This window comes from Oncorhynchus clarkii, chromosome 14 (genome assembly GCF_045791955.1).
Source record: "Oncorhynchus clarkii lewisi isolate Uvic-CL-2024 chromosome 14, UVic_Ocla_1.0, whole genome shotgun sequence".
NCBI classification, from domain to species: Eukaryota; Metazoa; Chordata; class Actinopteri; order Salmoniformes; family Salmonidae; genus Oncorhynchus; species Oncorhynchus clarkii.
The window spans coordinates 19,820,834-19,831,489 of NC_092160.1; the positions used below are offsets into that span (position 1 = coordinate 19,820,834).

Here is a 10,656-nt window from a genome sequence, read left to right on the forward strand (position 1 = left end):
AATTGCTTAGCCAATTTTTCTGCAGTATTTAATGGCTTGTTGCAAACAGGATGCATGTTTTGGAATATTTGTATTCTGTAGAGGCTTCCTTATTTTCACTCTTTCAATTAGGTTAGTATTGTGGAGTAACTACAATGTTCTTAATCCATCCTCAGTTTTCTCCTATGAATACTTATTAACTCAAGACATTTCAGAGATTTCAAAAAGATTTCAAAAAACATAATTTCACTTTGAAATGGAGTGTTGTGTGTAGGCCAATGACCAACCAATCTCAATTTAATCCATTTTAAATTCAGACTGTAACACAACAAAATGTGGACAAAGTCAAGGGGTGTGAATACTTTATGAAGGAACTGTATTCTGTATAGGCCCTGTTCAAAAGTAGTGCACGATAAAGGGAATAGAGTGTCCATTATGGACGTCCCAGTGCTATGTTATGGGTGCAGTCATCACTGGTATATTAGTAGGTGCCCAAATTTTGTCTCCTTTTAAGGTCATATGAGCCTTTTTCTATGGAAGTTCAATGTGTTGCAGAGAACAATGGATAGATCTACAGTTAATCTCTCCAATGGATTGGTTGGATTCCCATATTGTTTAGTGTTTTGCGCATCAATAAGCCTCAAATTAACAATGTCATTTAATCTGACTTGATACGTTGTGGTTTTATACTTGATGTGTCAAATCATGTCATTTTTTTCAGGATTTTGTGTGAATTCCTTAATGTTTATAGTACATGACAGATACACATTGTTCAATTAGTCAATATAATTGAATGTTTATTGTTAACATTTGCTACAGTGGTTTTATTAAACAATATGGCATAACGCTCACCATTTTAATATTTCTTAGGCAGTTTTGATCATTGACTGTACCATATCAACATAATGAATAAAATTAATAAATCATTCTGCAATGCCTTTAAATATACACACCACTACTTATTTATTTGGATAGTGAAGCTAAAACTTTTAATGTGGCACTCTACTCCAGCATTTTGGATTTGAGATCAATTATTTGACATGAGGCGACAGTACAGAATGTCACCTTTTATTTGAGGGTATTTTCAAATCTGTTTTACCATTTAGAAATTAAAGCACTTTATTTATCTAGTCCCCATATTTCAATGTGTCATAAGCATTTGGACTAATTCACGTATAGAGTTGGTTTCCTGGAAACAGACTAAGTCTAGTACTAGACTAAAAAGCTTGTAGAGAATCTCCATTAAAATAGCTTTTTAGTACAAGACTAGGCTTAGTCTATTTCCCGGAAACCAACCCTTAGTGTATCACTTTTTGTCTAAAGTTTAGTATTTGGTCCCATATTCCTATCACGCAATGCGTGCATCAAACTTTTGACTCTTCACATTTGTTGGATGGCAATGGGTGCATTTGCAGTTTGTTTTGGTTGTGTTTCCTACCGTGATTACGGATAATCATGAATGAATCGTGAATAATGATGAGTGAGATGTTTTGCGCAATAGAAATGAATGGAAAATAATGTATTGTGTAATTTTGTAGCCACTTTTATTGTAAATAAGAATAGAATATGTTCCTGAACACTTCAACATTTAATGTGGCTGCTACCGTGATTACGGATAATGAATCGTGAATAATGATGAGTGAGAATTACAAAAGCATAAATAGCTTACATAGAGGCACAAGCTTGATGTAGTCATTGCGTGCTATGAATATGGGACCAAATACTTAACGTTTAACTAAATGTAATACACTATAAGTGAATTTATCCAAATACTTATGACACCATCGAATGGGGGGACTAGATACATAAAGTGCTTTAATTTCTAAATGGTAAAACCAATATATATATGAAAATACCCTCAAATAAAAGGTGACATTCTGTTCTGTCGCCTCATACAAAAAAAAACATTTGATCTCAAATCCAAAATGATTGAGAAATTTTAGGTTCACTGTCCAAATAAATACGTAGGGAAGTGTATATCTGGGCAAAGTAGACCTTCAGAGAATGATGGCTAAAGGATAGTCATTACTTCATCTTGTTTGTGCATGTGTAATAAGATATGTTTAATATACTGTGCTTGACAACCTTCAACGTAAGAAAAGAGTTGCATGTAAAAAATATATAATACATTCCTATGGGAAAAAAAGCATTGTTCTTATCAACATTGTATTTATTATAGTATATATCAGAATAAATACATGGATACCAGGTTTAGTAGAATCATAGCAAAGGTACAGTAACAAGGATTAATTATAGGCCTAAATCAAAATAGCCTGTTATTTCATGAAGAGTGTGCAAGACTGGCGTACAAGTTTAGCAACAATGTGACCTCTGTCGGTTTCCACAGTAGATCTTACTTTCCATCAGCTAATATAGAGATCAAAGTCAGCCTGCAGTATTACAGTCTCAGTAGCAGTCTTGTGTTCATACAAAATAAAACAAAATGGCAGCATACACTGAGTATACAAAACATTAAGAACACCGGCTCTTTCCACGACAGACTGACCAGGTAAATCCAGGTGAAAGCTATGATCCCTTGTTAAATCCACTTCAATCCGTGTAGATGAAGGGGATGAGACAGGTTAAATATGGATTTTTAAGCCTTGAGACAATTGAGACATGGATTGTGTATGTGTGCCATTCAAAGGGTGAATGGGCAAGACACAAGATTTCAGTGCCTTTGAACAGGGTATGGTAGTAGGTGCCAGGCACACCGGTTTGTGTCAAGAACTGCAACGCTGCTGGGTTTTTCACACTCAATAGTTTCCCATGTGTATCAACAATGGCCCACTACCTAAAGGACATCCAGCCAACTTGACACAATTGTGGGAAGCATTGGAGCAACATGGGCCAGCATCCCTGTGGAATGCTTTCGACACCTTGTAGAGCCCATGCCCCAACAAATTGAGGCTGTTATGAGAGCAAACGGGGGTGCAACTCAATATTAATGTTTTGTACACTCAATGTATATTATCAATAAATGTAGAATAAGGAGCTATCAAAAAACAATATAACCTGAAATGTAACCTAGTCATTTACTGTTTATCTTACTGAAATGTAACCTAGTCATTTACTGTTTATCTTACTGAAATGTAACCTAGTCATTTACTGTTAATCTTATTGAAATTTAACCTAGTCATTTACTGTTTATCTTACTGAAATGTAACCTAGTCATTTACTGTTTATCTTATTGAAATTTAACCTAGTCATTTACTGTTTATCTTACTGAAATGTAACCTAGTCATTTACTGTTTATCTTATTGAAATTTAACCTAGTCATTTACTGTTTATCTTATTGAAATTTAACCTAGTCATTTACTGTTTAGCTTACTATGTAAAACCTGAAATGTAACCTAGTCATTTACTGTTTATCTTACTGTGTAAGTAAAAGTGTCCTGCCTTCACCATTCTTCATATTGTAGCCCTTGGAGTCTACAAAACACAATAGATATGCTGTTGAAAAGTACAAACTCAAAAGAAATTAGTACACAATTTGATTTAAAATCAAAATGTGCTTAACATGTTCCTCTTATATCCTTATTGTACAGTGGGTATTTATGTCTATTAATAATGTCTTAAATTATAAATTGCATAGCTACAGAGACGAACTACCTGTGAGATGAGCCTTGTGTTTCATAAACCTAGCTAGTGGCATTAATCTAGCTAAGTATTCAATGGTAATATTCAGTTTCTATACTTAGCTTGTGCTCAAGACTATCGGTGAGGTGTCTGTCGTGTGTGTGTGTGCTTATGATCCATTAACATTCCAAATGATTGCTTTTTTCAGCAAAAGGCACAAGAGTACATGAGGAAATGGGAGAAGAGAGAAGCTGGTCAACTATTTTATGCAAAACAAGGATTCAACATAATGAGATTTTTTCCTATATTCTCTTGTCTCCTGGTTGTCATGGGGACAGCATTCAGCATGGGGAATACTACTATGCGCCCACATCGAAGGAGAAGGACACACTGCCTAGGAAGCGATCGGTAGGCGAATCATTGATGATGCCCTTGCCATTGAGTTTGCATTTTACAACAATGTGGGTGTCATACTGCAGCCCATTGAAACGCACGGCCACCACCGGTGCTGTGTAGTTCACCTGGGAGAAGGGATATGGGACACAAGCAACTTGAGTGGCTATTGTCACTATGATCATGCATATAATCTAGATCATGAGAGCAACAGTGGAAGTCATGATGCTGAAAATCCTCACTTACATGTCTCAGCTTCCCATAGTAAGGGTAGTACATCAGGTTGAAAATGCTTTTTGGGAAGAACTGAAGTTCTCCTAAGCTTTCTGGCGCACCTTTCTGAAAGAGTGAGAGGTCACCTAGTGAGTTATATTTTGGTGACTAAAGCAGTTATTATATTCAGTTACGAAGAGATGATGTTTGGAGGAAGGAATGCTGATCGTTACTGTACCTTGACTCCGCAGGTCACGTTTACAGGAGTGCCATGGCCAGGTAAATAGCCCAGTATCTACAGGGAAAGAAATGAGAGCAAAGAAATGACCCTTGTATTGTTATAACGTCATTTTGATGAGAAACCATGTAAATCTGTGCATATTTATAATTCACAGTGGTTATCTTCCGTTTTCTACCTAGCGATAATATTAATTTTGGATATCCCCACCAGGTTTCACTCTAAAACGTTAAAAATGGGGACAATAAAACTATATGCTACAGTATATAATGGTAACAATAACATTGATTTGATTCACAGGAATGCTGTAATCATATAACAAGACAGTTTTTATCTGCTCCTCACAATGGCCACAAGATGTCACTGAAATCTATCTATCTGAGATTACCTCAATGGCATCCTCCATTTCATCGATAAACTCTACTTTACGTCTATAACACAGATAACACTATCTGTTAGCAAACACTGATTATATATATGCAGCTTTAGGATGAAGTTCATGTTAGGTGACTGATGCTGTAGAGGGATAGTGTGGTCCTGGATCTGTTTGTGCTGGGAGAATGACTCCTGTGATCGTTGTCATGCCAAACGTGCTTGGCACGCTCATAGAAGTTGGCAAAGACAGTCCAAACAGATCTGGGATCAGGCTATCCCTCTATAGCATCATATTGTGGCCATTGTGAGGAGCAGATAAAAACGGTCTTGTGATATGATTACAGCGTTCCTGTGACTCTACTGTAGCATATAGTTTTATTGTCCCCATTATGAACTTTTTAATATTATCGCTAGGTAAAAAAATGAAGATAACCACTGTGAATTTTAAATATGCATAGATTTACAACATTGTTTCTCATCAAAATTATATTAAAACAATGGGTCCTCCATGGGGGAGATCTCTACGATCTGATCTGAGCTGTGTCTTACCCGGTTCATTCGGAGGAGGATGCAGGGTTTCCCCTGGGAGAATCCAAAGTGGGGGTCCTGGAGCCCCGAGCACTCGCCCAGCCAGGACCTCTTGAACTGGCACGCCTTCCTCTCTGCGCTTTCCCCTTGTTCATCCTGCATGAAGTACGCGTCCTGCGGACACTGGATGTTCCTCTGCTCCTGCACGGCGTCATTGTATGCTGAAAGAGATACATAAAAGAAAATGGTCCTTTTTTCATGGGGGGTTCATGGTTAGCACTGAAACACCATTGATAATTTAAAGAATGGTATATGCTACTGTATGTCAAGGAGTGTGACTGGTTGAAAAAATAGGGACATGAGGTGGATGGGGAGGGGTGGGCTCCCATAAATAAACCAATTGTTCCGCCAGGCCTCTGATTCAGGCAGCCTGACCAAAGCGGGGAACTGAAGAAGGGGGAAAATGTAGCAGAACTCAATGGATACGCTCTGCCCACAAAGAGGCTTCCCTTCCCAGCATGCAGTTCTGCCAGTGGCGGTTTGGGCATGGGACAAAGGTAGGGAAGGTGGGGAAGGTGGGGGGAGAGGATTAACTTACTGTGTGCCTGTTCTGCTTCAATATCATACCCCCAACATTCCCCAACATGTCCCCAACATTTGAATCCCATTGAACCCAACACAAACAAACACTATCCTCAGCTAACTTTCAGCCCACACTCCCGCATTTTTGTACAGCTAAAAGTAGCATTGGAATCAACATGGTAATGTCATGTTCACGGTGGAATTCATGTTTCTATTCAAGTTTGGCCAAATGCCAACTATTCCATCATGCATCTGACTCACGTCTTAGTTGTTCTTCCATTAGCTTTGCATACTTCTTCCAAGACTTGCGGTCAGATGCATTGAAGGCGATCTCATAGTGCCCATCCAGTTGTGGGGACATCGTCATACCTGCCAAAGGAAACCCATAGACAGTCAACTGTGCTTACGTTCAGATAGAATGGACAGATAGAAGGATGGAGGAGTGATAGAGGGATAGAATGACAGAGAAATAGGGAGTTGTGGGTTAGAGTTTATATTTACCTGGTGGCATCACCCTGTCGTTGTGGGTTGGATGGTAGGGGCTGATAGACAGCATGAGGCACCACATACAGGCACCAAACATGGCCGCCAGGAATGCATACAGTGCCGTGTAGAAGAGGATGATCAGAACTAGAAGGAGGTAACATGGATGGCAGATAAAGAGAATGAATTCAAACCAGTCATTATAACTCAATTTCATGGAGATGATGAGAAGAACGGCGAGGGTAACAGTGGTTATGGCTATCAGCGTGATTTGGAAAGACACAAGCACAGCATCAGAACAGAAAGTCATTGATTTGAATTGCCTATATAATGAAGTATAATGAATCCCCTGTTATTATGTTGGAAGTTGGAATTGTCTGGGCTGTCTAGACACTCCTAATGGCTTTGCTCAGGATGCTCACTATTGTGTTAATTAAACCAATACAAAAGAGTTGTCTCTCCAAGTCTGCAAATGGGAATCACTCCAATCAGTTTGTATTTTGTTACAAAATATATTTGTTAACAAACTCATTCACATTATCTGAACTATATGAAAAAAAGAAAACCCTGGGAACTGCCATTGTTCTCCCCCGATTGCAATTAACAGTCCATTAGCAACTAATCAAACCCAAACGTGCCCTAAACTAATGGCTTTTACTGCGCAGGCAATTTCACAGGAGACTAGTTGCAGCCAGCCTTGCGTCCCCTGAGCCCACAAAGGCCTTACTGTTTGAGCTCAGTGAGAATTCACCCAGCAGTCCTTTCACTCAGGAACACAGTGAACCTCCGGTTGCCATCGTAGTGACAGTCTTTTGCAGCCATAGAACCATGGCCAGCTCCAAGTAGCCCCAATCACCCCACTCTGTTAATGTGTCCCCCTCTCACACTCCTCTCACACAGGAGACACATCACAGACTTCAAACTCAGTCCCCTCTCCTTTCTTGCCAGGGGGCACATGGGGCCCCATTCCTTCACAAGTGTGCATACATTGCTTTCTGAAACTATCGCTCCTTTTCCTGAGCCTGGCCTTTTGTCTTCTGTATTACTGGGCACAATGATGAAAAAACAGCAAGTTTTCAGCTTCTGACGTTTTCAGGAGGAACATGCTCTTTCTTGAGACATTTTTCAAAGCTTGGCTCCTTGGACTGCTCTCGTATGGTAGAGTTCAAACCCAAACGCGTCACATAGCAACAAGGCTGTCGGATCAAGAGCCCTGCTCTATCATCACTGATTCAACAAGCCCCAGGAAACAGCCTCTGAAACCCCAGGAAACAGCCTCTGCCAAGAAAGTTTGTCTGACGACTGCGCCGAACAGTCACTTGTCTACTCCCTATGTGTTCGCCTGTGACCGTGAGGCCGCGAGCACGCTAGGGTCAAATGCAGAGTTCACGGGAGCTTTGGGAAAGAGGCAGTGGAAAGCCAGGTGAGGGGTATGAGGAATGTGATTCCTGGCCAGTGCGCTGCCCGGAACAGCGCACTCCCGCCGGGAATCCGTCCCCAGGCAGCCTTGTTTTTGTCCACATCGGGACAGAGTTGTCTGTGCACCTATGTAAACATGAAGCTCGGGGACACACACACTCACAGTCCAGTGAGCAGAGGCGAGGAACGAGCCCCCCCCCCCCCAGCTACAGCCCATCCCAGCCCATCATCCAAAAACAATAAGCCACGAAACGACCACTTTTGCTTCAACCATTGGCGATTAACATTGTAATGATTACAAATGAGAGAGGTTAATGGCTCTATAAAGAGGTTAAGTACCAATGTGTCAGTAGACCTAATGTTGCAGTTTTGAACACTGCATAATGTACACGCTTTAGCTGTTATCTTGGGGGTGGAATATTTTGTGTGATATGATATGTAAGCGCAACATGCAGTTCTGCTACTACTGAGCACTTCTACTTACACCAGCTATGCCCAGTGCGGCCCATGAACTCTCTGGTCTCTGCGTTCCATAGATATGTCTTCACATCGCCTGCTTTCTCGTGGAGCGTTCTCTTAGGTTTGGGCTTGGGCTTCCATTTCTCAAAGTTCAGATCTTCCTGCTCCAGAGGTTGATGTTCTATCAACTCCTCCTGCACCTCTTCCAAGGCCTCTGACACTGCGTGCTTTCCAGACGGCGCCTCTGCAGACTGGCACAAGGAATAAATAGAGGGAGAAAAGGAAGGTAAGAATCACCCCAGTCCGACTTTGCCTTGCCACGATGTTGTCAATCAATATATATTGGTTCTAACTCATTATAGAAAGCCATTTTTGGATTATTATAATCAGCCATGTTTTTTAGGTTAAGCGCCATGAATATTTTTACATAAAGACTATTATTCCCTATTTATCGAGTAAATGCAATTTTCCAAAACAGCATGACATCCGCTGTAGCAACGCTCCTCCGCGATGGTCCTGTCCCATCATGTTTCGTAGTCCTCTTTGGGAGGGCTCTCCTCCTCGAGATTGACCTTCCTGCTTGGAGCAACAGCTGCATCCGAGCTGGAGGGTCACGACGACAGCCAGATGTAAAACACTGATTCTCAGCATAGAGAGGCCACAGAAAGATCTCCAGTGGTCAGTGAAACCCCCTGGGGTTTTAAGAATGTCACTTTCTTAATGAAGTGGAGTTTTTAAGAACTTTTTCTATGGCTTTGTTGTAAGATCAAATGCACTTTTAAAAAAGCATCTTGTTATTTGCAGATGGATCAATTACTGGTAGGCCTTCTGGATGTTTAAAGAATCCAAATCAGAACTCGATCTGATATATGGCATGCAGGTTTGATGGGTTAACAGTTACAGGCAGATAGGGATTTAATTGTATTATATTCTGACATAAATGGGTAAGAACTGAATTAATTATTAATTAAATCCATGAGGTACGGTACCCCAATCCTCTTGCAAGGTGCACTTGTAGACAGCAGAATGAGTCCCAGAAATCAATTAGTTTTCATGTCATCCTCTGTTTTCTAAAGTGGACTTACTGGATTTGGTGAGTAGTTTCCATGGTGCTCTTCCTCAGCCCCTCCCGCCGTAGAAATGGGCTCCATGATTCTTCACAGAGAGAAAGGTACTTGTTAAACCAATCACATCTACTACCTTCTCCAAGGAATTAAAGCGGCACATCCTAACATCCTTGGAAAGTAATACAAATCCATTGCACCCACTGTTTCCGACATTTTTGCGTGAGGTCTACCAAATAACTTTGAAAAACCATTACAAATATTTTTATCCACAATTGATTTTGGCACAGCTCCAGGGTGTGATTTCCCAAAAAGATATATATGTTTTAAACGAATCTTGACATACCTGAGTTTTCTTTAGCAGGGAAAGTTCTTTGAGTGTCTTGAATCCCTCTTGACCCTAAGTAGAACGAATTCTAAATTGGTCAAAAATAAATTTGGGATTTCATTAGAAAGTTTTACGCACACAAGGGGAGCCGGGCACAAGAAGCTCCTCACAGCTAGGCGAGCATCATAGTGAATGAGTGCATACTGAAAAGAGGAACACGGGGGAGGGGGGGGGGGGGGGGGGGGGGGGCTCGGGGGAGGGGGGGGGGGGGGGGGGCTCGTGGGAGAGAGGGAGCAATGTCTTTTTTTAATCCCAGACGAACTTTTGGCAACAGTTTAGGGGCCGATGTACGGCATTCTGCACACGCACACCAGTCACATTGTCTGTTGAGCTGAACTGAGACTCAGGCATAGACGCAGCACCGAAAATACTATTTATATGTTATTCCCAACATGCTACTGTCTGTCAATCACTGTCGTGCTTAAAGCTGCATTAACTGGTTTTTTTAAATTAATAATGTATCTATTTTTGTGCTTTTTAAATGGCCACTGCTTGATGTAGGCTATGCTAAATGTAACGCAACGAGTAAATTCCAATAGTGTGATCCTCTGGGCCTAATATGGTAATCTATTCGTTCTTCCAGGTTTCCTCAAACTGCTCCCTTTCATTGTGATCTGCGCTAATAGGTCCTATATGCGTCATGATTAGGTTTATGCAGATAGCTCTTGATGACTAAGACTACTTGAACTTCACAGAACAACAGTTTTATGGCGAGCAGCCGATTGTGGTCGGTTGCAAACATGCACACGTTGGGTCTGTCACTGTCAGAGAGAGGTGCAGACTTCATTCACGATCAGACCCAACGTGTGCAAGTTTGCAACCGACCACCATCGGCTGCTTGCCATAAAACTGTTGTTCTGTGAAGTTCAAGTAGTCTTAGTCATCAAGAGCTATCTGCATAAACCTAATCATGACGCATATAGGACCTATTAGCGCAGATCACAATGAAAGGGAGC

General features: G+C 40.9%; 1 protein-coding gene across 1 annotated transcript; it reads right to left on the reverse strand.

Annotated features, from left to right (window-relative positions):
• Positions 1-1,506: 1,506 nt before the first annotated feature.
• Positions 1,507-9,834, reverse strand: LOC139366390 (protein ATP1B4-like). The gene is made up of 9 exons (XM_071103829.1): positions 9,659-9,834; positions 9,334-9,403; positions 8,274-8,499; positions 6,389-6,517; positions 6,149-6,256; positions 5,327-5,526; positions 4,403-4,459; positions 4,198-4,290; positions 1,507-4,079 (listed from the first exon to the last, which is right to left on the reverse strand). The coding sequence occupies exons 2-9, from the start codon at positions 9,397-9,399 to the stop codon at positions 3,918-3,920; spliced, it is 1,041 nt and encodes a 346-aa protein (XP_070959930.1). The 5' UTR covers positions 9,400-9,403; positions 9,659-9,834; the 3' UTR covers positions 1,507-3,917.
• Between the last annotated feature and the right edge of the window lie 822 nt (positions 9,835-10,656).

What these genes read in the sequence shown, in the direction of transcription:
- LOC139366390 (XM_071103829.1), bottom strand. Translation starts at nt 9,399, where the DNA reads ATGGAGCCCATTTCTACGGCGGGAGGGGCTGAGGAAGAGCACCATGGA. An exon ending in CCGCACTGGGCATAGCTGGT is followed by an intron (nt 6,518 to 8,273) that starts GTAAGTAGAAGT and finishes ACCTCCTTCTAG; the next exon opens with TTCTGATCATCCTCTTCTAC. An exon ending in CGACAGGGTGATGCCACCAG is followed by an intron (nt 6,257 to 6,388) that starts GTAAATATAAAC and finishes TTCCTTTGGCAG; the next exon opens with GTATGACGATGTCCCCACAA.